The 27,307-nt window shown below is 35.5% G+C and overlaps 2 protein-coding genes across 5 annotated transcripts in view; one reads left to right on the top strand and one right to left on the bottom strand.

The window, feature by feature from the left end:
• Positions 1-4,066: 4,066 nt before the first annotated feature.
• Positions 4,067-11,565, bottom strand: LOC126738740 (iroquois-class homeodomain protein IRX-3-like). Its single transcript, XM_050444176.1, has 3 exons — positions 11,173-11,565; positions 10,581-10,863; positions 4,067-6,633 (listed from the first exon to the last, which is right to left on the bottom strand). Exons 1-3 carry the CDS (start codon positions 11,180-11,182, stop codon positions 6,039-6,041), a joined length of 888 nt encoding a protein of 295 aa, XP_050300133.1. The 5' UTR covers positions 11,183-11,565; the 3' UTR covers positions 4,067-6,038.
• A 690-nt stretch (positions 11,566-12,255) lies between these two features.
• Positions 12,256-27,307, top strand: part of LOC126738244 (longitudinals lacking protein, isoforms H/M/V) — a 71,293-nt gene continuing 56,241 nt past the window's right edge. For 2 of the 4 annotated variants that reach the window (XM_050443485.1, XM_050443481.1), the window contains exons 1-6: positions 12,256-12,484; positions 14,371-14,722; positions 14,775-14,937; positions 15,011-15,166; positions 22,033-22,138; positions 22,201-22,336. In XM_050443485.1, the coding sequence (XP_050299442.1) occupies positions 14,386-14,722; positions 14,775-14,937; positions 15,011-15,166; positions 22,033-22,138; positions 22,201-22,336 (898 nt within the window). In that variant the 5' untranslated portion in view covers positions 12,256-12,484; positions 14,371-14,385. Of the gene's footprint in view, positions 12,559-12,582; positions 12,747-14,370; positions 14,723-14,774; positions 14,938-15,010; positions 15,167-22,032; positions 22,139-22,200; positions 22,337-27,307 lie in introns of those variants that run through there. The other 2 variants (XM_050443482.1, XM_050443484.1) reach the window with 2 other exon arrangements.

Below are 27,307 nucleotides of genomic sequence, written 5' to 3'. Positions count from 1 at the left end.
TTGGAGAATTCGAGAAGAGATCTCACCAGGCAAATATATAGTGTCTTCAATGCTGACACATTAGGAAAGTCTTTGCAAGATCTTTTGATAAAATCAAGCAGTTTATTAGCTCTATTTACAGTATTTTCGAAGTGGTGGGAGAAAGTAAGACTCGGGTCCAGAAAGACACCCAAATCCTTGACTGAGTCAAGCTCCTTCAAGGGGATACCATCAATAACATATTGACAAGGAGGGGAGACCCTTAAACGAGTAAACCTCATAAACCCACATTTCTTAACATTCAATGACATTTCATTCGACTTACACCAGGAAAACACTCTGTTTATATCTCTCTGAAGCACCAACTGATCCTGAGAGGAGGAAATCCGCCGAAAAATTTTCAAATCATCAGCGAAGAGCAAAAACTCAGACTCCAGTAGGGAGCCGAGGTGATTGATAAAGAGACTGAATAACAATGGTCCCAAATGGGAGCCCTGAGGGACCCCTGAAGTTGTCAAAATGGGTTGGACAAAAAACCACCAACACGCTGCTCTCTATCCATCAGATAAGACTTGATCCAAAGTAAAAGAGATCCGCTGATGCCGAGATCTGAAATATGAGAGATAAGAATATTATGGTTGACCTTATCGAAGGCTTTACTAAAGTCCGTGTATATCGCATGTGTTTCATTACCGTCGGCAAAAGATTTAAAGATATAGTTGCTAAAAACAAACAAGTTTGTATCCACAGAACGACCTCTGGTGAATCCATGCTGTTGATCTCCAATTATTTCCTGAAATGTGCCAGATAGGACCACCTCTACACAGTGCTCGAACAGCTTAGGAATTGCAGAGAGGATACTAATGGGACGATAGTTAGTTATGTCACTTTTATTCCCAGATTTATAAATAGGACATACATGAGATAGCTTCCAGTTCTCTGGAAAAGTTCCAGAAGTTAGGGACAAATTGAAAATATGAAAAAGTGGAAGGAAAAGGGAATGGCTGCACTCTTTCAAAAGCCTGTTTGGAATTCCATCGGGACCCGCTCCCTTTCTGCTGTCCAGTTTAGCTAATGCTGTTTCAATTGTAGTAGCACTAAGGAACACCTGGTTGATATGGTTAAATTTACATGAGGTATCGAGACCGTCAGAGGCATTAGAAGGGTTAGTATTCTTGTTAAATACAGATAAAAAGTGGGTGGCAAAGAGATTTGCAATAGAAATACCAGTATCGGCCCTGAGATCATGAAGGAACATCTCATCTGGAACAGTAGAATCGCTTTGATTGGACTGAAGTCTTACAAATTTCCAAAAGATCTTGCTATCGTTCTCTATTGCATTTTCGGCTCTCTTAATGTAATGTCTGTAGCATTCACTAGATAATGAACGGCATTCTGAGCGCAGAACACTAAAACTTAAGTAATCAGTATTTGATCCTGACTGTCTGTACCTTCTATGTGCTATTTTTTTCTGAATAACTAGACTTTTTAATTCTCTAGAAAACCATGGTGGATAATGTTTCTTGGGAGAGTGTTTTTTTATTGACACAAACAGATTCAAACAATCATAAACAACAGAATAAAAGTTTGCAACGGTGGTATTTAAGTTATCGTTAACAATTATAGACATCCAGTTGTATGTAGAAAAGTAGTTATTTATAGACACAAAATCTGCTTGATTAAAGTTGTAAAAATATGTTATAGGTAGTTCCAGGTAATTGGACTTACTATTGGGTAGTTGCAGCTCAAGAGCAGGATGGTAAGGATCTGACCCGACTAAACCATTACATTTAGTTGTTAAAGTGGAATGAAAAGTTGTAAAGCAAAGGTCAAGAATTGTTCCATGATCATTAACCACTGCATTGAGCTGCATTAAACCTAGAAAAGTGAATGTGTCACATAAAAGATTTTCTTTATCAGATGTAACATTATTTGGGGTTAAGCCATAATGATCATCACTAGGTAACCATGAAATATTAGAAAGGTTAAAGCCACCAACAATAAGAACATTATTAAAGCTCTCGCAAGCTTTGGTAACAGAGGCACAATGCGCTGCATACACAGATAGATCCATGGATGGAGGAACATAAATGCAGCCAATGCAATAGTCCTCGCCATCACCAAGACGCACAGAGATCCAGATTTCTTCAAGTGAATTGTCAGCAGTTGGCAAACGATGGGATTTTAGGGTGTTGCTCACTGCTAGGAGCACACCCCCGCCTCTACATTTTGAACTGTTACTAGTGTTGCGGTCCGTTCTATACACGCAGTAGTTGGAGCTAAGGAATTCACCGTCGTTGACTGTAGGATCCAGCCAAGTTTCAGTTAGGGCAAGAATGTGGTAGTCTTCTGCTTGGGCAGCACAGAGAAATCCCTTTAGTTTAGTTTTTAAGCCCCTCACGTTCTGATAAAAGAACGATACATCATCTACTGTGGGCGCTGAGACAGTGTTGGGTCTAACTGAAAATTCGCCCCTCGGCCCTGAGTGCGCCTGGGACGAAATTCCTTGACCGCTATACCGGCTGGCCAGAGGTTCGGGTCAAGTAGTCCCTTAAGTAGGGACTCTTTTACCCCTATCCTAAAGGATACAACATCCTCATTCTTATCCAATATGGCACATTTAACATCTGAGATGTTTAGTTGCTTCTCAAGGTATTTTAGAATCTGCTGCTCAGTAGTGTCCGGATTGCATCTGCCCAAATACAACCACTGACGTCTATCAGCTGCAGATAGTAAAGAAGCTTCAGAAGAAGTCCCAATGATGACTGTTTGTCTGCCAGGGTTAGTTCGATGGATTGATTGTGGTGTCGACCTATTCTGTGATTTTGCTTCAGAATTGGCGCCAGCCATTGAAGAGCTACTAGGCCTTGATCTGATTGGATCAACCCTTTTTGCGTAGGTATGGGCTACTGTTTCTGTTTCTATCGGCAAAGACACAGTATTGTCCGGAGACAAAGATGTTAGAGAAGTTATATTAGTTGGGAGGCAGGATGACTTTGATGGAATAAGATCCTTGAGCATGTTTAAATCCTCTTCCAGTGTTGTCAACCTGGCCTCTAGCGCTTCATTTTTTGCTTGTAGTAGTTTTAACAATTCAGAATCACTGTTTGAGGCGGAAACGCCCTTTCCTCCGATTCCTTTCTCGACCAATCTCATAAGTCCCTCCTGGAATGCAATATTAGCATCATGAAAACCACAAGAAATTTGGTTGGTAATTGTGTTTTGAAAGGATTTCATTTGAGCTTCCAGAAAAATAGCAGCATTTGTTGGGGAGCTGTTATCCGTGCTGGTTATACGCAAGCTGGGTTTGCACACAGAACACACAAAACACATGACTCTAGTCTTCATTTGAGTGACCTGAGCCTCTGATGTAGTAAATTTTGAACATGATAAGCAATGCACGACATTACAGAAGTCGCAAACAATCTTATATTTTACCTCTCTATCTGTTAGACTTGCACCACACCTTCCGCAAGCCATGATATAGATCAAAATAGCAATTTAACAGGCTCCCAAAAACTCCAAATCCGAAAACACAATGACTTGGAAATTATTATTAAAAATCAACAAATCCAATTCTTCAAACTCGTTGGCTTAAGCAGAGCGGCAAAATAAATACCAAGAATGTTCAGGTATTGATTCTCATAGACGCACAAAAAAAAAAACGTATTGTTATCTGAGAATTTCTATTGTTTCCACTGAAAATCACAATTACTCACGAACCACCAATCACTAACAGTACCAGATCAGAATATTGCAAAGACAATGCCAAGAAGCAGAAAATATGTAAGAATCTGAAGTCTACCTCTTTCTAATCGTGTAAAATAAAGCAAATTCGCGGAGCGTAAGAATGCGTGTATTTACAGATGAAATTTCGACACACGATTTTATTTAAAATCTGTCATATTGAGTAATCGTAATTTTAGAATCCCAGTACTGCTGTACATTAAACACTCCCCCGATAACGATATTCCAACAACCGTTGACAATTGGTTTCAATCATGCGACTTATCACGTTTTCCCTTTGTGAAACTAGTACAGTCAACTTATTTTAGTATATCAACCCAGGTTAACAAATAAAACACAATTTAAAACAAAAATGAACCTTTTATTCAATGACTAAATATGCACATCACTCTTTCTTTCAATAAAGGGAAACATAGAGCCGCTCTTCGAGCGTCAACAATAATAAATTGGGCAAAGGCCTGCCTATAATACATAATTTCCGTTCTACGATCTAACTCTTAAGCCTACATAGACACTAATAAAAGACTTCGAAAAGATGCACCCTCATTATCAGTTTTGTACTTACGAATTTGAGCAAAAGTCACACTAGAAAAGGTCCGACAGATTAAACTTTTCAAAAAAAAAAAAAAAATACAATTAAAACTCCTTAAAAGCTACACGTAACGATTAGTATCTATCACTCGAAAAGAAAAAGAAAAGTACTTTTAGTAGAAAAAGACGACGTTTTCAAGGCACCAACGGCACTACCTAAACACTAAACCGACAAAAGCCTAATTAGTTAGCTATTTTGTTGGGTATTGCATCACTGTTTTAGTAAGTGTCAATTTACAAAATATTATCTGAAACGCTCAATTATTGTAAAGAAGAAAATATACTTTTTCGCGTATATGTGAATCATTGATAAATACCTAAAAATGATCGTCCACAATTAACCCAACCTATTGATACGATCCTATTAAGTTATTTTTTAGTTTTAACATCTAAGGTTTGTGTACATTTTTTGCTCAATATGTTTGTTTAAATGTATTTGTTAAATATTTCTAAATATACGTTTATATATAGATGTATTTTTTCCAAAATGACATAGGAATAACGTAATTTTGCGTTATATAACAACCCGTTAGAATGACGTATTTTATCTGAGAGACATTAGGCGGTCATTGATAAGGCATGTAACTCTCCTTGATATTGCTAAGCTGGGCCATTTTAGGAAAACTTCCACTACCTCAAGTAAATTATTGGACTTACATAGATACAGGGTGCGCTTTCATCCCTATAAATTGGCTGTTGTGCAAGAATTAACTGAACGCGATTTGGTTGCCCGTCAAAATGCATGTGAAATACTGGTCGACAACCTGCCTGAAGACGCGGTCGTTTTTTTCAGTGACGAGGCTCACTTCCACATATCCGGCTGCGTCAACAAGCAAAACATGCGTTATTGGTGTGGTGCAAATCCACGTGAGCTTCACCAGAAGCCACTTAATTGTGAGCGAGATACTGTCTGGTGTGCGATGTCGGTAATGGGAATAATTGGACCTTCTTTTTTTTGGAGAAAACGAACGCGCAGTTACCGTGAATGGAGCTCGTTACATGATCGAGGAATTTTTTCATCCAAGACTCGAAGAAATGAACGTTAAAAACGTGTGGTTTCAGCAAGATGGAGCCACAGCACACACAGCACGAGACTCAACGAACTTGTTGCGACAACATTTTCCCGATCGCCTCATCTCTCTCAGATGATCTCCAATGGCCGGCACGCTCTTCAGATTTGACTTCATGCGATTTCTTTTTATGGGGTTATTTAAAATCTCTGGTTTATGTCGATCGACCACGGACCATAGCACACCTCAAGATCAACATTCGCGACGCAATTGCCAACATACCGATTGATATGCTCCAAAGAGTGGATACGAATTTCAAAAATCGACTTTATCAGTTTATGCGCAATAGAGGTCGCCATTTATCCGATGTCATTTTCAAGACTGCATGAAAAAAAAATTGGGATATTGTATTGTCAAATAAAAAAAAATTAAAACAATAATTGAAGTACTTTTGTTTTTATTGACCTTTCAAATAAGTAAGTTTCTCTGGCGCACCACGTAGAATTAAATATAACCAAAGGTACCATTAAAGATTTAAGTTCATATTTCTTCAAAATACGTGAATACGTCTATCTTCTTTTCAATTAAGAGTACGAGATAAGAGTATTTTTTTAATTTGATACTCACCGAAACAGTGACGTAACACCCAACCAAACCGGTAACTAATCACGAATCCATCAAAACAATATACATCTGATGACTTAAACCGAATTAATTGACGCCCTCCATCTCTTTCTGTCGCACGGCCACCGCCGTGTCAACCAGCAAATAAAACGGCTCGAACTTATCCTCGTTCGTTTGTTTCTGGGGCGTTCGACTGTCCGCGTACTGTTTCAGTTGCGCTTTAGTCGGTACCGAGGGACGTGACGGCTCCTGCGGCAACTGTACCACCTCGTCGTCCTCGTCCGATGATCTGCAGATCACCTCGTTACCGACCCCCAACCGGATGACGGTGTCCCACGGGTTAAACTTCTCCTCCTCGTATTCGACCGGACTGTCCTCTTCCGAGTGGTAAATCAACGTCATGCCGTCCTCGTAATCGTGGTCCATCCGGATCCGTTTGCTCTCGTGACCGTCGAAATCCTCCGTCCAGGTTATCACCTGGTTGGTACCGCCGCCGATGCCGTTTAGTTTCTTGCCGCGCCGCGAGATGGTGTAGTGCATCGGGTCGTGGCCTTCGCGTCTGATCATCTCCGGTAGGATTCGTCTGCGGGCGTTGATGAACCAGTTGCACACCTGGAGGACGGTGAGGTTCGCCTCGTGGGACAGGGTCATTTTTTCCATGTCGGATGGATACGCGTTGTAACTGCAGAGGAACGGATTATCATTAGAATCTATCTATTGAATGATCCTCTTTATATAACGCTCACATATTTTTTAAATTTATATTTGTTATATCTCTAAAACTGATAGACCTACTAGGGTTGATATAGTTAGATATGAATAGACTATATCTTCATGAAAAGCAAAACAAGGTTTGAAAATAATTAGATTTTACTAACCAGCTCGGTTTCCGACCATCATTCTTCATTATTTAATATTAACTTATAAAATAAGTTAACGCATCCAACGAAACAAATATTATTAGATCTTTTAATAAAATTAACCATGAACAGCTTAAAAACTCAATACAATCTCTAAAACCTGATGAAATATTGAGTCCCGGCTACCACCTCTGAAATGTTTATGAATAGCTTAAAAAAACACATACTTGCAGCAACAAATGTAAAATCAATATCAAATAAAAAAAATTCGCCTTAAACCCTGGATCACTTCAGGCCTGCTAATTTCAACTATAGAAAAAGAAATGATCTTCATTAATCTAATTATGCATAAAACATAAGTCGAATAATGTTCTTTGGGACTCTAATGTGGGTAAGTTCAGGTTATCCCTGACCCACTGATAGTAATACTCCTGTTTCCTGTAACCACCACCCTTAAAAATCTATTTTGAGTCTTTTCAATCTGCTCAATTTAGCAGTTATATGAAGAGAACCACACAATTGAGCCATACTCCAAGATGGGCCAAACAAGAAAGCAGTAAAGTATTCTAAAAGTAAACAAAGACAAATCAGTTGTAGACTGCTGGATACAACCCAGCATTTTCATTGCCCTACTGGTCACCTCATTGATGTGACCTTTAAAAGATAACTTGAAGTCAATAAATATTCCTAAGTCAGAACCCTCTGTTTTGACACCAATTACTGCATTGTTCATTTTATCAAAGGTTTCTTTGCTTAAAAAAAGTAATCTTATGACACTTGATTGATATTAAGGGACATTCTATTCAAGTGGCACCAATCAAAGACAAATTAAGGTCTTTTTCCAGGAGCACAGCATCATAAGGGATGTGATAAGCCTAAATAGCTTCACGTCATCAGCAAACATTAGCACACAACAATTTTCAAGTTTCCAAACTAAATCAATCAAAAAGAGGTAAAACAAAACAGGAAAAATCTGTATATATTGAGTCAACCTGAAGTCCCTTCAGGTAGTTGACATACAGCACCAAATTAGCATCAGTAGATCTGCCTTTTGTAAATCTAAATTGCTCAGGATTAAATAAAGATTTAAAACTCGAGGCAGTCAAGCAGCTTTGGCATCTCAGATTGGTTACACACAGTCCGATAATTGGAAATTTCATTGCTACTACCAGATTTAAAAATGGGTTTTAGAAAACTTCTTTTCCAAAGAGTGGGATAAGAAGCAGTACCCAGAGATTTTCGTATTAATTACAAAAGTTATAGAAATATGCTAACTAAACTTATTAGAGGTACCAAGACTAACTACTATAAGCAACAATAAAGTGCTGGGGGTGATTCGAGGAAAACCTGGGACATAATGAAATTAGCTATCAATGAATATAAGATAAAATCTAATATTCCTTGTATTATTAATAATAATAATAATAAGCTTTATTTCCAACAGGTTACAAATACCCAGTTACAGAAAAATCAATTAAATATATAAATGTACAAGTACAAATGCATGAACTGTATTAGATCCATGCAACTAAACTATAAAAGAATTGCTATATAATAAAAAAAAGTAGTGAGTTTAAGAAAATAAATAATAAAAAATCAACACTAAATTACGATAACCTAGCCTCCCGCACCGACCATATGCAGGTGACTCAAAATAAGTGCCAGATTGTCATGGTGAATATCACAAGAATCAGCAATAGTGTTAAAGTGTTGGCACATAAAGTGAATAGGACTCTGGTACAGAATGTTGGACCTGCCTGCGTTCAAGTTAAAAGCTGGACACTGTCTAGATCCTTGTATTAAAAATACTAATAATCAAGAAATCACTGACCAGAAAGAGGTAGTTAATGAACCTAATATGTATTTTAGTTCTGTTGGTTCTAAGCTAGCCACTAAGATACATAAGCCTGACATTGTTCGTGGTGTGATCCGGGAGCAACAAAGGGAATTTCCATCCATGTTTTTGTCCCCTGTCACCAAAAATGAAGTTTTTAATGCTGTTACAACTTTGAAAGCAAAATCTTTTCCAGATGACATTGGTGTTTCCGACCAGTTTGTGAAATCAAATATAGAATTTTTGATTGTGCCCTTGGTACATATTGTGAATTTGATATTTACCAGTGGCGTTGTTCCTACTATATTTAAGAGAGCAGTAATTGTTACCTTGCACTTACAGACCCATTACACTCACTAGTCCTATCTGCAAAGTAATCAAGAAATGTATAAAAAACCAGTTATGCAGTTTTTTAAAAGCTAATAGGGTCTTGTCTCACAGTCTGAATGCACCAAGGGTGCAGGTTCAGATGAGGCTTTGAATGAAGTCTGCACTTTTATTACAGACTGTTTTAATAACTGTTGGAAGCCTCTGACTGTCTTTTTGAATCTTACCAAGGCGTTTGACACTGTGGATCATTGCATCCTACTAAATAAATTATTATATAATACCGGTATTAGGGGAATTGCACTTGACCTAATTAAGTCATATCTTATAAACAGATTTCAAAAGGTAAATTTATAATCTGTTTCAAGTTCTTATGTAAGTGTGGGATGTGGTGTTGCACAGGGTACAGTGCTTGGCCCAATACTCTATTTAATCTGCATTAACGATCTTCCACATGTAGTTCCGAAAGTAAAAGTGGTATGTTTCGCCAATGACACAGTTCTGTTATGTAAAGGGAATTGTTGAGATGAAGCTTTTTTAAATGCTAAAAGTGCAATGTGTAGTGTTCAAACAAGAATGGATATTAATTCACTGTCAGTAAATGTCAAAAAAACTAACTTTATGTGTTTTTCAATGAGTATAGTGGAATTACCCAGCAAGCATGTTCGTAGGATTCATACCCCAGATTGTAAATGAATATTGACTTGTATTACTTGTTCTGGCAGCATCAAATGAATGAACACAATTAAATACTTAGGTGTTTATTTTGACAATTATTTAAAATGGCAGCATCATAGTGATTATGTTCAAAACAAACTAAAAAAACTAATATATAAATTTTACGAGTTACATAATATACTCAGTAAAAAAATCATAATAAATGTGTACAAAGCACTAGCTGATTCATGTCCAAGCTATGGTATAATATGTTGGGGTGCTGCCTACATTAAAACTTGAAAGAATATTAACTTCGAGGCCTCCGCTACGGAGCCTTCAAGTGCAAAGGGTTAATATTATGTAAAAATTATTCTACTCCTGATTCATTCATGCTGAATTCAAATAGGGGTTTTATACAATATCTCTTGTACATTGTGGAATTTAAACGAACTTGCATAAATGTTTATTTTCATGGTATAACATGTGAATTTTTTGCAACAATCTGTTTTTATAGTAATAAATTTTGTGAATATTTTATCTTTTATTTCTGCTCTATAATTTTGACTTACTGGCTCTTTTATTGCTAGTTATTTAATATTTACTAAAAACATAACTAGTGAATTTAGTAGAAGGTAATTCCTTGGAGATTTTATAAAATTTTTATTGACTTTTATAAATTTACTATAACCTTTTGTAACACCCTTTATAAATTCTACTTTACAAACTTTATTCTTTATTATTTATTGTTGATTTTTATCATATGACTTGTAAATTTTTTATTTTCACAATATAGTAATACATTTTGTGAATATTTTTCGTTTAATTTCAAAAAACCCAAACCTATGTATCTAGTAGGAAATGTATCGCTCTTTCAGAAATTATAGTATGCAAATAGAAAAATTAACAAATGAGTTTCCTTATCCTTATATATTATAAGTTCCAGCAACTTACCGGTGTTCATACAGCCACTTCTTCAAAACCTTCACAGAATGTTTTGGTAAGTTGCCCCTCCTCTTCCTAATAGGGCCCATGGTGCACTCCATGTCACCCACTTCGTCCATATGCATAAAATCCCCACAAATCTCCTCTTGGAGCTCCATTTCATGGGGCTGCAAGGGCTGGAGGGCCAGTTGCATGTTCCCCGCAATCTTATATTGGCACATATGATGCTCCTCATGATCCGAGGCTGAATCCACTTCATCAGTACTGGAGGAGGATTTGAAACGCTCTTGACCTAATTAAGTGAGGAAGAAAAAGTGAGAAATTGGATATTACTGGATTTTTTTTTAGCTCAATGATAAATAAATGTGACTAAAAAGATAAATAAAAACAAACCAGCACGTTTTATTTTTTGACAACCGAGTGACAGCTGACCCATCATAACATGGCGAACCGCGTGCTGTTGTGACAGCCCGCTCAAATTTAATAATAAGCGTTTTTCTGTTGTTGTTATTATGGCAAACAGTGAATAATGCCAGAAAACCCTTAAAAAATGTGCCGATGATCCAAAGCACGCGTTGCTACACCCCTAAATGGTACTTACGTGACTTCATTTTGAAGAGATGTTTTCTTTACGTAACAAGTGAGCTTGCACCTGAGGCTTCGGTAGATCAGCACGAACACTTAGAGTTCCCTCAATTTAAATCTCACAGCTCCCGATTTTAGTGCAATTCAACCGGCTAAACTATGTCGAACAAGCCGAAAATTAATTTTAAACTTTACGTTCGGTCATTTGGCGGTCGGCATGACGCTAAGCGTCTTTGACGAGTAAAACACCGTTTCGCGTAACTGTTTGGAACGGTTAACGCAACTAAGGGATTTAGAGATACTTTTTAATTGAAAATTTAAAACAATTATTCACTATTTACTCGATTTACTGGGTAGAGACAGAAAGAAAATACAAACGCGTGCTTTTTATTGACAACTGCACAATGGCGGTCAAGTCAACACAGACGAAACGTCAAATTGTTACAGCGACTGTCACTAACTAGTCGCTGTTGCCAAATGTGTTCTGTTATGTTCCGGTTAATACATCATAAAAGTGAAAATACTAATTACATTTTTCTGATTTTATTTGGAAGAAAGTACACTGAAATTAGGGTTTTTTTCTCTATAAATGATTAGTTTATCATAGGTTTGTATTTGGCGCTTATCAGCCCTATTGAGTCATTTTTTATTTGAATTTGACATAACGACACGTGACAACGTTGCATGGAATCGATTCCCTTTAGCAAATCTCACTGCGTTGCCGATATAAGAAGAATGTTTTTAAACAAAAGAGTTTAAATGTATGTAGTTGAAAGCCGTTAAAAAATTAATAAATTTCCTAAATTGGTTATAATACGCACTTAAATTTATAAACTTGAGATGTTTTATTTGTTCTTCGAAAAAAGATAAATCGGCAACGTCCTAAACAGGCAACCCGCAAAACACGCCTACGCAATAATTCGGTATACACAAGTGCGTTCCCAACCCTCGACATAACTCGTCGCGCTATATCTATCTCTTTCTGACTGAAGCACTTCCCTATAAACCAAAGCGAGATAGAACATGCGGAAATCCTCGAACGCAGTCGTACCAATAAAAAAACCCTAAATGACGTAAACAATTACGTCACTCACAAAAATAAAAATGGTTGTTGGTTTTGTTTTTTTCCTGCGATCCAGTGTTTTGCCTTTAAATTTTCGTTTAGTTTGGTGTTAAACTAAGTAAATCCCGCCAGAACCCTGCGGCGGAATATTCCACGGATATCCCGTAAATGTTCCCGAACCGTTCCGGCCCTTAAAAAGGTGCGAAAAGCTGATCGGAACATTCAAGGTTACTTTTCAGGGGTCATCCTGCCTGCCTGTCTGAAGGTATATTATTGATTTGCAACTACGTAAAAGATGTTTTAGCTGCTTAGATTTTATAAATATAGAGTATTTTACTGGTGAGCCTAATTTTAAAGTTTCCTAGGATAGATACACACTTGTTTGGACATTATTTGGCAGTGCCAGTGGGTAATGCAAAGGGTGTTGATTACTATTTTTAACTGAATTACTGTAGTTTATAATGTTTTTGCCACTTTTAATTAATACCACTATTCAGCAGTTAATAGGAAAATAATTATAAACTGGGGTAAGCCATTATGTTTTTAATATAAGACCATCATAAACATTACCGAGGGGGGTTTTATTCCAAGGGAATTCCAGTCTGTATTTGACTTAACATTTGATTATAAATATTGATATATAAGAACTGTCAGATTGCTCTCTCTTCCTTTCTGATGAAATTGATTTAATCCTTGTCTCACAACTTAGTCTCACTCATAAGTTTTTCCAGAAACTGCATTGTGATAGTTCTTTGAACACATTTTGAAGTTTGAACTTGAAACTTCTTGGAAATCAGTTCAGAAATATTGTAAAAACTGAGAATTAAAACTGTCCTAACAGAAGTTCCTTAGTGAGGGAAACAATTAAATAATGGTCATTAAAGTTAAATTTACAATGCTTTTCATGCATTATTCAAGACCTCTAGAATTTAGCCAAACATGAGTACAAAATCATGGTCGATACTTCTAACACAATAATTCTTTTATAACAATTAGTTCCATGGATAAATCCTTGTTTTTTTTTGTCCTTATATTACACTTTAAATTTAGTTACAGGTCTTAAGATATTTCATCAAAGAGCTTTTAAGTTATGCAGGTTTTTGTAGGAAATAGTTGAAAAATTAACCTCTTTGAGTTAAAAGGTAGTTAACATAGAATCACAAGTATCAATATTTTGTAGGAAGATGCTTCCTTACACAAGAAGTTTTGCCATTACTTCTACTAGATTGTGCCTAAATGAGTCTAAAACTCAAAATATAATTTTTTCCCTTCGGGACGTTGATTCCCAGCAACAATCTTTAGGTGTGTCTGTGGATTTTCTGGGTGTTAGATTGGATAGTGGTTTGACGTGGCAAGGTCACATAGATAAATTGTCAACCAAATTATCAAGGTGTACTTTCCTGATTCGCAATTTGTCTGGGTCTGTCTCCGCAGGTACTCTCAGGACAGCTTACTTTGGATATTTTTACTCTCTAATGACGTATAACTTACTAAACTGGGGTCATTCAGCGCATATGCCCAGGATTTTTGCATTGCAATGTCGATGTCTGCGAGTGATTGCGCAGATTGTATACAGGGATTGTTGTAGGGTCTACTTCAGGCTTCTGAGAGTTCTCACCTTACCAAGCGCCTTCATACTTCTGTGCCTTGTATTCATTAGGGAAAACCTACCCAGGTTTGCGACTCATGCTAGCACTCACAGTCATGACACCAGAAATAGCGGCTCCTTGGTGGCACCATTTAGGAGACTCGAGCATACCCGTAATGGCGTGTCTTATTATGGAATTAAGTTCTTTAATGTCCTGCCGGTCTCCGTTAAGGATTTGCCTCTTAATGCTTATAAGACAAAGGTAAAACATTTTTTAGTCACCAATGCTTTTTATTCATTTGAGGAATTCCTGAGCTCAAATTTCAGTGCTATTGCATAGGTTGGGTCTCTTGACTTTTAGTGTTAAGTGTTTTTAAGCATTACTTTTTAGGCTGTGATGTGTTTTATTTTTGTTCTTAGGTAAAACGAATTTTACAGTTTAATACTTTTATTTGGAGTTATATTTTTGACTGACTTGTGTAAAAGCTTTATACTTTTTGGCATGAATAAATAAATAAATAAATAAATAAATAAATAGCTAAAACTCAACAAACTTTTTCCAGTTTAAATAACCGACCATGACCATGCAACAGTACTGTCTCCGTTGGAACAACCATCAGCCAAACTTCATATCAGTCTTCTCAAGTTTACTGAATAGCGAATCTCTCGTAGATGTCACCCTGGCAGCGGAGGGTAAACATTTACAGGCCCACAAAGTCGTTTTGTCCGCATGCAGCTCCTATTTCCAATCCCTGTTCACTATAAACCCCTGTCAGCATCCCATTGTCATCTTAAAAGATGTGAAGTTTACTGATCTGAAGATAATGGTGGATTTTATGTATTATGGTGAGGTAAATGTGTCACAGGAGCAGCTGCCCTATATTCTAAAAACGGCGGAGATGTTAAAGATTAAAGGTGAGTGTTTGTGTCTTAAATATGAACCTATAGTTTGAAGGGTTTTTTGTAGGTTTGGCAGAAATACCTGTGGATCAGACCCTGACCAAACCGCATAACACTTCGCTGGAAAAAACCGAACTGGTGAATCCGCAGGACTCCAATTGGAGCTCTGACGGAGTTCCCGTGCAATCCTCGACCCCTTCGCCGTGTCCTTTGAGTCCTGGCACTAGGCGGTAATTTTTTTAAAAATTGTTTTATTTGGAATTTTTTTGTTATTTGGAATTTATATATAATTTTTTTTCTTAGGAAAAGGTTACGTAAGAGCTCTTCAGGTTCAGGTTCGGGGGAGAGGTGTGAGAACTTGGAGGCACAAAGCAACGAGTTAATATTAAGTCAAAATGTGGGAAATCTTCTTGGGACGGTTATTAAAAATGACCCCACCAATTACTCTTCAGATAGCAGGTAATTAAATTTTATTATTGAAATACTATATTTATTTATTTATATATGGGATGTCCCCATTAACGAAATAAATCGCAGCAAAAATTAATAACCTAACCATAAGAATAAAAAAATAGTAAACAATAAGTATTCCTTAAGTAATTAAACAAATTTGCCCAATTTCTAAACAAGATAGTTATGAAATTATTCATTCTTTAATTCGAATGATAATAATTATAATAATAATAAGCCTTTATTTCCAACAGGCAACTTGCCCAATAACAGGAAACAGTTGCAAAACAATGAAAAATATAGTTAAAAAAAAAACACACACAAACAAACCTAAAAGAATGAAAAGAAAAGAAAAAGAGTAAAGTAAAGTCACATTCTCAAAAGTTATCCAAAAAATGAGAACAAATAACTATTAATATGATATAAAAACCCAATTATAAAAGTTTAACAAGATAATCACATATTCAGCAAAATTAAATTAAATTAACTGCAATATACCTACTAACTATAACTTAAACACATGGGCCCTAATCCAAAGAGTAATGATCCACCAAGATATCAACAATCGCATGAACAGGAGAGAAATTTATATCGCACATGTGACAGATCCGATTAAATATAGCGCATATTGTATATAGTGGCGATTTCAACAGGATGTTAGTATGAGGCCTTGGCAGAAAGAATGTCTAGCATTAAGCCTAGGCACCATGAAACATACACCAGAAAGAAGTACAGGACTATCAATGAATCCATTCAGTAACCCATGCAGGAATTTTACAGAGATCATTCTTCTGAGATGTAATGGATGTAGATTGAAGCGTTCCAATAGTTGCCGATGATCAAACCCTCTTACCGGATATATGCCATCCTGCCTGAAGGCCAAAAACTTGATGTTAACTTGATGAATGATGTTATTTAATTAAAAACAGTAGCATCTCTCTAAGATATCTGGTATTGCATCTAAACTTTACAAGTCTTAATAATTCAGGACAATTAATACTACCATTAAGAAGTTTATAGAAAACAAGTAAATCACATCTGGTCCTATAATTCTCAAGTGAAATTAAGTTTACTCTCGACCTAACGTCCGTCATAGATAAATTTGGCAAATTTAGCCTACAAGCACAGGTTCTGAGAAACCTATTTTCACCAAAATATTTAGGCTGGGAAGAGAAGCTGCAGATAAACGAAGACCCCTTAGAGTGATCCTGCCAACAAAAGAAGAAGCTCTGAAGGCCCTAAAGAGTAGGAAGTTACTTGAGGAGAAACAACCAGGCATTAAAAACGATCAAACAGAGGCCCAGAGAACGTTCTTGAAGGGGGTTCTGGCCAATTTAGAGGAACAAAAGGCCAAAGGAAGGATCAATCTAATCATAAAGTACTTAAATGGTATACCTACAATTATCGAAAAGGCCAAAAAAACTAAATTGCTCTGGGGTAGTTGATGTTTCGTTTTGGTATAGTAATTTGAACTCGGTGGTGAACCAGATAGACGAATGGAAAGCAAGAGTTGCAACAGCGAATCCCACTTTTATTATGCTGACAGAAACATGGCTGCAGGGCGGCATAAGTGATAGCCTGATTAGCATGGATGGATATAATACACACCGCGGAGACTGTCAAAATAAAAAAGGGGGAGGTGTATGTATTCTGGCCAAGGGAAAAATTAATGGCTTTAAAATAAATTGCATTTTCTCGGATAGTTACAAATTCCAAACACCAATTGATGCAGTATGGCTGGATGTCCAGATATGTGAAGTGAATTTGTCTGTTGCTTGTTTATACAGACCGGGAACAACTACTAGCGAAGAGGTCAATACCCACATGATAGATACTATAAAAAAGGCATACACATCATCAAAATGTCCAACAATTGTTGTGGGAGACTTCAACTACCCCAACATTAACTGAAAAAGTCTCTCAATTGCACCACCAGACAAAAAGACGCAGGATTTTATGAACATGTATCAAGAAATAGGAGCCCAGCAGTTGATTGATTTCCCAACAAGATACAGAAAAGACCAAAGCTCCCTTTTGAACCTCTTCATAACCAACGATCCTAAAAGCATCTTTGATCTTTGCTAAGAACCGCCCATTGGCCGCAGCGACCATGTCGTAATAAAAGCAAAAACACAACTAAAAATTCCACCCAAACAAACACAAACAATTGTAAAAATGAAGTAATGAACTTTTACACTGCAAACTATGAAGAAATCAACCACTTCATTCAACTACAACCGGCGCATGCGAACAAATCGATCTTCGAAAAGTTTCAAAATGTTGTGAATGGTGCTATCGAACAATACATTCCTACCAGACGTGTGAAAACAAACCCCCAAAAACCATGGATAAATGAAAATATTTTCAAAGAAATTAACAAAAAACGGAAACTATGGGAAAAGTATATAACAAACAAAACTCGGGACAAATATCAAGCCTATATGTGCCAAAATAATATTACCAAACATAAGTTGGTCGACGCCAGAAAGAAATATGAGAATGGTCTTGCAAACTCGGCCTCGCCAAAGAAACTATTTAAATATGTAAATCGCAACTTAAACTCGAAAATCTCAACCATAACCCTAAAAGATACAGCAACCCAGCAGTTTCTAGACAGCAAATCCATGGCGGAAACATTCGCAGAACAGTTTGATACAGCATTCACGAAGGATTCATATCCAATTCCATTATTGCCTAATCACAGCAGGGTGCAACCCTCAATTGTCACTATTTATTTTACAATACAAAAGAGAAAGTTGAAGAAGCCCTTGAAAATATGAAAAGGGACTCAAGCCCAGGACCAGATAAAATCCCAACAGTTTTACTTCAAAATTGCAGAAATTCCCTCAGTCCCTTGCTTTCGGGGACAAGGAAAGATACCAGAAGAATGGAAACATTCAATTGTGACACCACTGTTCAAGAAGGGAAACCGGAACAAACCGGAAAACTACAAACCCATCAGACTCACATGCAACCCACTGAAATGTATGGAGTATGAATGAATACGCTTGTTCAATTTTTCCAGCAGAATGCTATGATTTATCTGATCGAAAGCCTTATTGAAATCAGTATACATCACATCAACCTGACTTTTTCTATTGAGGGCTGAAGAAATAAAATGAGTCACATTACAGAGGTTAGTGATGCACGACCTTTTAGGAATAAAACCGTGCTGATCTATAGAGAGTAGTGATTGAACTTGGGGAAGAATTCTGTTATAAACTATTAAATAAGGTATGGTTGAACACAATAAAACACAAGTGATTTAACTTCAATATCGATTATATTTCTTTTACCGTAATTCTAAGCTTTATGCGTGAGAGCTTATTAAGAACTAACTAAAAACAGTGTTGTTGGCAATATGTATTTTAATACACACAAAGAGCGGCATGACTGCTTCATACACAAAATCTCTTATTCAGCTAGATTAGAAGGCCAGTCATTTAGGAAATCGTTTTCTAAACAATCGTTTATAAACATACACGAATATGCTTTTTGCTTATTAACCAACATAAACAATAGTTTTAAAAGTTTAGGAAAAATTGCAAAGTATGGAGATAGGTCGGTAGTTGTCGATTCTGTTTATATCGTCTTTTTTGTGAATTGGTATTACTTTAGCACATTTCCAGACGTCTGGAAATTTGCCAGTTTTCAAAATAAGGTTAAAAATGCAGGACAAACATGCAGTCTTTAGCCATAAAACTTGGAACACCATCTGGATCGGCTGTCAACTTGTTTTTTAGCCTCCGACTAGCAGCAATAATTTCCTCAGTGGTAATTGATGGAAGAATGTCAATGAGGTCTGAGGAATTAGAAGGAGGATAGGTTTCTGCGAGGTTGATTGGATCTTTATAGGCATTCTGAAAAAGCTGGCACAATATTTTCTGTTCCTTGAAAAGAATTACTATTGGTATCGCACATGATAGACGGAAGTGAAGAGTGACCTTTCTTAGCTCTAACAAAAGACCAAAACGATGAGGTATCAGTGGCAATGTTCTCCTATGTATATAAAGTCCATACAGCTACTTTTTGATTTAGATTGTATTTGAATAAGAGTCCAGCTTGTACAGGGTGGCCAAATAAGAATGCGAGGTACTGTATCTGGGAAACTATTCATCGTAGAAGCTTGCGATAAAAAAATGTATTACTAAAATGGCCAAGAGAATGACCTGGAAAATATTTTCAAGTTTCTAAAATGGCCGCTAGGGGGCGCAACTGCAATCTTGAATCTAGAAAACTGATGTTTCTGTAAATTTTGCTGAATTAACCTAACAAAAAAATAGCTGATTATTAAAGTAGAGACTAATCCGAACCTTTTTTATTTGAATAGTTTTGCTGTATCTCTAAAAATAAAGTGGTGGGGGGTGTTCAAAAGTTGGCTTATACTAAAATCGGCTAAACTAAAAACGCCTTAGCCGATTTTATCAAACTTGGGCTAGTTGAAAAGAGCTATTATTAAGCTACGAATATTATTATATTTCATGTTTTTTTAGTTTTACATCTCGCCGTTAGAGGGCTTTTTTCGGCTTTCTGACACAAATGATTTACCATTTTTGAAAATATTACCTAATATCACTAAAAGGTAAGTATTAATAATGCTTATATCAAAAATCAGACCTATTTTATGTTATATATTCACTATGGATATAATACGAAAAAAATAATTATTAGAAAGCAGGCCATGGAATGCAACAAAACAAATGTCTACTCAAATTATAAACATTCCTCAAATTTTCAATAGTAAGTTGTCAAAAGTTTTACGTTACTTTAGCATTTTTTGTTTTTGCAAAATGCGTTTTACGAACGATGAAGCTGTTGATATGCTTGCGGTTTATTTTGAATGTCTTCAAAATGCTGCAGTAGCAAAAAGAGTTTATGCTGCTCGATATCCAAATCGAAGTCCTTGCGATATTAGATTTTTTCCCCGATTAGTGGCGAACTTACGAGCCAATGGTAGTTTTCGGAGTGGGTTTCAACGGCCAAGAATTAGAAGAAATGTGGACAATATTAACAGCGTACTGGGATATATTGAAGGAAATCCTCATGTTAGCACAAGAGCATTATCCCTTGAATTAGGCATATCAAGAACAACGATTCAAAATATTTTGAAGGACAATAGGTCTTCTAATAGCCATCGCCATATATGGATTTATTTAAGTTCAGCTTTTTTTTAAATATATTTATAGAATGCACCCATATTATGTTAATTTACATTAGGCATTGGAAGAAGCAGACTTTGACCGTAGGTTGGACTATTGCCATTGGATATTAGGCATGATACGCGAGGACAGAGATTTTTTATTTAAAATTCTTTGGACCGATGAAGCCACATTTAATAGTGACGGTAGAGTCAACCTGCATAACATGCATTATTGGTCTGCAGAAAATCCGCATTGGTTGCGTGAAGTTCAGCACCAAGGGCGCTGGAGTTTAAATGTGTGGTGTGGTATACTTGGAGGCAACATTATTGGACCATATTTTTTTGAGCAATCTCTAAATGGCAGTGTTTTTTTCGACTTTTTGGTAAATCAATTACCGTTCTCGCTGGAAGATGTGCCACTAAAAGTCCGGCAAAATTTGTTTTTGCAGTTGGATGGTTGTCCAGCACATTTTGCTAGTAATGTGCGAGAGCATATTAATAACATTTTTGAACAGCGGTGGATTGGAAGAGGAAGCTTGTTTCCATGGCCTCCGCGATCCCCAGACTTAACCTGCCTTTATTTCTATTTATGGGGGCGGTTAAAGGACATTGTATTTCAGACTCAGCCTACGACTAGAGAAGATATGAAAAACCGCATTCGTAATGCAATACATACCATATCGAGAGCCGAAATTGAAGCTGCAGTTCTATCTACCCATGAGAGGCTTCAGCAATGCATAGAGCGTGATGGTCAGCATTTCGAGCATTTACGGGGGCATTAAAACCCTTTCTTTTTAAAATCGTTCCTTTATAGGGCCACAACTTACATTATAAAAGAAATTCGAAATAAATTATTTTGTAGTTTTTATAAATATTAAGGGATTTCCATATAAAATTTTCTTTAGCCTAAATTTTAGGTTAGGATGAAGATATTAAGATGCGGTTTTCGCAAGCATATTTAGGCGTCATTAAGCTATTTTTTGTATAAAAAAATTTATACCATTGCATTTAAGTTTTTTGAGAAAATTAGTCATTTGTGTCAGAAAGCCGAAAAAAGCCCTCTAGCGGCGAGATGTAAAACTAAAAAACATGAAATATAATAATATTCGTAGCTTAATAATAGCTCTTTTCAACTAGCCCAAGTTTGATAAAATCGGCTAAGGCGTTTTTAGTATACAGGGTGTGTTTTAAGCCAACTTTTGAACACCCCCCACCACTTTATTTTTAGAGATACAGCAAAACTATTCAAATAAAAAAGGTTCGGATTAGTCTCTACTTTAATAATCAGCTATTTTTTTGTTAGGTTAATTCAGCAAAATTTACAGAAACATCAGTTGTCTAGATTCAAGATTGCAGTTGCGCCCCCTAGCGGCCATTTTAGAAACTTCAAAATATTTTCCAGGTCATTCTCTTGGCCATTTTAGTAATACATTTTTTTATCGCAAGCTTCTACGATGAATAGTTTCCCAGATACAGTACTTCGCATTCTTATTTGGCCACCCGGTACAAAATAAATTTTAAGGTTTTGTTTTTAAAATAATCTGAAGTATAATGTTCTTTATTTAAATACATACTGATATAAGTCGTTTTTCTTTTTAGTTTTAGTTTGTATTTGATATTGTCGAGAGACTTTTATAACGTAATAAGTACTACTTAGAATGTAGTAAATTGTTTAAATAAAGGCATTTTTATAACTACTAATTAATGAGTTGCAAAATAAACATCTTTGTTTCAGTACTTTAGGTCATAAGAGCAAACAACACAGCGGCGAATCCTCGGATCTGCAAAGGGGCAGCTCGCACGAGAGCGGCGACAGTGATACTTTACACCAAATAACCCTGGTAATCCCGAAACATCCCTCCACCCCATAAATAAACCCTTAATTCTTTAATTATATTTGCAGCAAGTACCACAGCACCAGCAACAGCAAGAACCAAATTTAGGACACAATATAGACCCGGATCCTGGCTCAGATATGACGGGGGGTGCATCGAGTTCGTCCAATCAGCAACAACAACAACAATCGGCGTCTTCAATAGGTGAGTGCCAAATATCGTTTAATTTAATCTCTTAGGGCGGAAACAAGGCTAAGATTCAACTGCAGGGTGTGAACGTATAAAAGCCAAGACAATACGGTTCTCGATCCAACCAACCAACCGCCTTCCCCTCTTTCTCTTATCCTACCGTGATATTGACTAAATAAGGCTAAGCTCACTAGTATATGATTTACATTTTTACATACACTCGTCACCCATGCATCTCTTTTTATCGTGCGTTTGTTGGTTCACTCATTTTATTTGGGTTTTATGTAGCAAAGACACTTTTTTATGGGATATTCACTTTTGAACTCCACAGTTAAAACTTCTTTTGACAGACATGTGCTTTGCAATTTTCCAGAAAAAAAAATTAACATAAATTCTAAGATTTTTGATACGTCAACATGTCGATGGTCTCAAATCAATACCTCGTAAGTCCAAAATGATACATTTTGAGAAATCAAAAAAAAGTATTTTTTTCTTTTGTTTAACGTACAATCGTTGTTTAATTTACATATAAGTGTAAGAATATAATAGGAAATAGTTATAGAAAACGAATTTTTAAAAAACACATCTTTTCTTTGCAAAACCAAACTTACGTGCTATTGGAACACAAAAAATAACACTTACGTGTTATTGCACTTTATTAATTTATTTTATTACATTGAAAAGTGAGTAGAGGTATCCAATCATATTATTTCACATTAACAACGAAAAAATCATAATTAAATAAGAAACCTAAAAACTATTAGTTTTTATAAATGAATAGTTTCCAAAACACAAAAAAACTTACATTTTAATTTTAAAAAAATAAATCAAATATTTTAGAAACACAAACCCTATAAGAGCAGTCTTTAGGTAGTCTAAAAAAACTAAAAAAAACCAATGTGCTTTCTACAAAGAAATGAGTTCTAAAAACAGAGAAATTAAAAAGAGAAAAGGAGTTATTGAAAAGGTAAATTGTCATAGAATAACCAACAATCTTCAGGTATCACTGGTTTTAACTGCTGAAGGTGATCAAATTTGGTTTTGGCAATCTTAATCCTTTGAGTATGAAGTTGTTGGTATTCACTGTTATTAAGATGCGGTTTTGTTCGTTGAGGTAGCTCTTGATATTCTATATTATCAAAATTTATTTTAAAATAAATTTTTTGATCTTTGTATTTCAAAGCCCTTAAGTCCATAACAGTGGGGTCTCCAGGTTTCCTTCCTGGTCTAATTGAAGGATAAATCTGATTTTTATTAAAATTCTTAAAAAAATCATATGTTACCAATTTTGCCTCATATTTTTCACCACACGTTCTGCTCTCTTCGCACGCTCGGACGTAGTCACTGGGTAAAAAAATTTTCTGGTTTTTAATTTTTCTCTCAATGTTTGCGTGAACGCTGTCACACTCCATTTGAGTGTGACCTTTACCAAAAACTTTTGTTCGATGGTAATATTGAGCTCTTGTGAGAGATGTAAAAGAGCGTTTGATATTATGTTGTTCCGGTTTTGGTAGGTACACCCATCCGAATAAATGACTATGGGTTTACCATCATTAAGGAATCTTTTGATGTAGTCTATGACAAACGATACAAATGTTGAGGCTTGAAGGTCTGCTTGCGTCTCGTCAAACCAATAACAAGTGCAGTGCTTGGTAACTATATTATAGACTATAAAATTATGAATACATAATTTAGTTTTAAAATATAAGGAACTAGCCATCAATGAAGGACAAACTTTTACGGCTTGAAGATCCATTGTAAGCACATGTTGGACACCTAAAACACCTCGTTCCTTATCTTTTATCTTTTCTTCTTATGCTCTATCTTTTTCTTCTCCATTCTTCCGGTGATAAATTTTTTTCTTTGTACTGACAGCAAATGTCACACTTGTCTTTTTTGGGCTGATAGAGACAAATATTCATTTTTTTTAACATTTTTGTTAAAGAATTTTGACTCATTGGTACTTCACTATTTTCCCCGCAACTTTCTTTGTATGCCTTATAAAGATCAACAATGCTGAAAAAAGTCTGCTCCAAATAAAGCTTGTTTGTGTCTTTTCGACAATAGTGCGAAGGTAACTTGTTAAGATTTTCTAAAAAGGTCTTCATAAATTTATTTGGGGCCCGTTCTGACAAAATGCCTTCAACTTTTGGTCTTTCGTTTTTTTTATCGTTTATCCCATGTTTACTTCGATCGACCCAAAAGCGAACTTGCCATTCTCCTAATCCTAGGGTAGCAAGGAACATCTTTTTGCATACATGATAAACGGTACTGTCCTTTTTTCAGGGTATATTTAAGGGTTCCTGTTTTTCGAAAAATTTCTCTTTCTGATTTTCTCTGTTGTGGTGATACTTTATTTACTAAATTGCAAACAAAAGTTTTTCTCTGACTCCACGTTAAATCATGCCAAAACTTTTTAAAAATTTCTTCACGTTTTAAGTCATCAAGTTCATTGCACTTTCTCTTCTTTGACTTCCTACAAAAGTTTGACTTATATGATATACCCATTTTTCTTTCTCCCCTTTGAATATCCTGAAATGTTTTTGACTGATTTGGTGGTCTTCTGTATCCTAGGTAGGCTTGTCCCTTCATCCGCAAATCTTGATTATTTTTTTAAATATTTTTACCAAACTCACGTTTCGTTTTGGTTTGTTGTTGAACTTGCTCATTCAGAGATTCGGATGAGTCTAACTCTGATTATAACTTGTCTTCACTAGGATGAAAATCGCTGTCCTGGTTTGCCTTGTCGTCTTCATTTTCCGAGACAACAGTGTGGATATCTGACTCAGTGTCTCTAATTCTTGGTGATAGCTGCTCTTCATTCACAGGTAAATCCTGGCGGACACAATTAGAAAATGTCGGTGTTAAATAAACGTCCTTTTCAAGACCAAGATCATAACAATTAGCCTGAGTGTCACTAGTGGTAGACTCTAAAGTCTCTTGCAAATTAAGCACAGCGCGTTCAACTTCGTCATCTACAGAACCAGGAACCATTATTTCTAAAAAACTGCCATTGACCTCAACATCAATAATAATATCTATTGGCAAATCCATTATATTAAAACCAACTTGATTTTCGATGACTGGTAGACTGTCTCTTTTTGGCCATTTTATTTGGTCTATTTTCATTACTTTGGCACATTTCAACCAATCTTTTTGATCTTGAACTCACTGTAGTCTACTAAAATAAAAAAGTAGACATCAAAAAAGCCTATTTAAGTGAATAAACTTTGGCAAATATCAGGCAAAATACTTTTAGTTTTATCTTTAGTGTTGACTTTTTTACGAGAAGAACTGCTTAAATGTAACCTCAGTATGCTCAATACTTTTAATATTTATTAAAGTTTTTATTCTAAGCATGCGTTTTCTCATAATATTATTTATTATTATTTATTTCTCTAATTACCTGCAACAAGCCGTAAATTTAAAGTTAAAAAGTAAAAAAACAATACCACGTAAATCACATCCAGTGCATAATTTCAATACCGCGTAAGTCAAGTTTTCCCGGTAACGTATTTTTGTAGGTTGACTATCGTCTAACAGAAAAAAAATGGCAAATTTTGGACTTACGAGGTATTGATTTGAGACCATCAATGTATTAAAAATGTCAATACCTGATTCAACGTTTTCGTGGTCTGTGGGGTGAAAACTTGGCTGACCTTTAAAAGAATGTTAAGAAACTTGCGTTCCCAAAGAAACACTTGTTTCTTGTGGGGTGTTCTCGTCACATATGGGGTGAAATCTTGCGCTTCCTTTGGAAACCGATTTTAGGGGTCCAACTATTGAAGATTTCTTCATAATTTCATGTTTTCCTTAAAAAAAAATCGAGTAATCCAAATTTGAAGAAAAATAAAAAAAAAATTGAAAATGAATCCAAAAAAATCTGAAAAGTGGTTCCTAAAATTGCGTAGAAAACGTAGGAAAACTTAATCTGAAAAAATATTTAACTGATGAAAGAAAATTCTGAAAAATTCCAAGGAAATAAAATATACTGAAAAAATCGGATCTGGAGAGATCCGAAAACCTGGGAAAATCAAGTAAATCAAGTATTCAATATCAAGTAAATCAAGCATTTCAAGAAAACAAAAAAATGTCAACTAACGAAAACTCAAAGGACAAGGAAACTTGAAGAAAAAACTAGGAAAATCAAATAACTCACAAGAAAAAATTGAATGTTTAAAGAAATGTCAAGAAAATCTGAGAAAAGGACAGAAATTTAAAAAAATCTAGGGAAATCGAGAAAAATCCAAAAAAACCTTTGAATTTCAGAAACAAAAATTAAATATTTAGAAAATTATAATTATAATAGTAATAATAACCTTGACTAGCGTCAAGAAAAAGCAACGAAATCTAAAATTGGCAAGTAACGAAAATACCAATAAAATGAAATAAATTAATTTTTTTTTGAAAACAATAAATTTAAATGTCGAAAAAACAAGAAAGCCTGGAAAAATTATTTAAATTAAATGAAAAAATTTGATCGGAAAAATCTAAAGAAATTCTTGGTAGTAACAAAACCTTGAAAAAATTAAAAACACCCAAGTAAACTTAAAATAATAATAATAATAATCTTTATTTAGCAAATTGCTACATATAAAATACAAAGTGGTTAAAACGACAAAAATTAAATATAAAAAACAAAACATTCTATCAGCTTATAGACAAACAACCATTAAAAAACAATTCTAAACTAATCTAATTTACTATTAAATTTCAATAAGAAAACTCCAAATTAAGAAAAGCAATCTTGTAAAATCTTTGGTCAAGCCAAATTGGCCCTAAAAGAAAGTCCACATATACTATTTCAGGCGTTCAGGTTAGGCCAAATCCAGGGTGTTCCAGGCCCTTGGTCTAAACCAAATAGATTTAAAAAAGTTTTAAATTACCCTCAAACGAGGTTTCAGGTAAACGAAACGAAAATCATTAAACACTTTTGAGTAAATCAAGGAAAGTTCATTTATATTCGTCATATATCATCAACAAACG

Source organism: Anthonomus grandis, chromosome 7 (assembly GCF_022605725.1).
Source record: "Anthonomus grandis grandis chromosome 7, icAntGran1.3, whole genome shotgun sequence".
In the NCBI taxonomy this organism is placed as follows: domain Eukaryota; kingdom Metazoa; phylum Arthropoda; class Insecta; order Coleoptera; family Curculionidae; genus Anthonomus; species Anthonomus grandis.
Note: the sequence above shows the minus strand (reverse complement) of the source record. Positions and strands in the feature narration are given on the sequence as shown.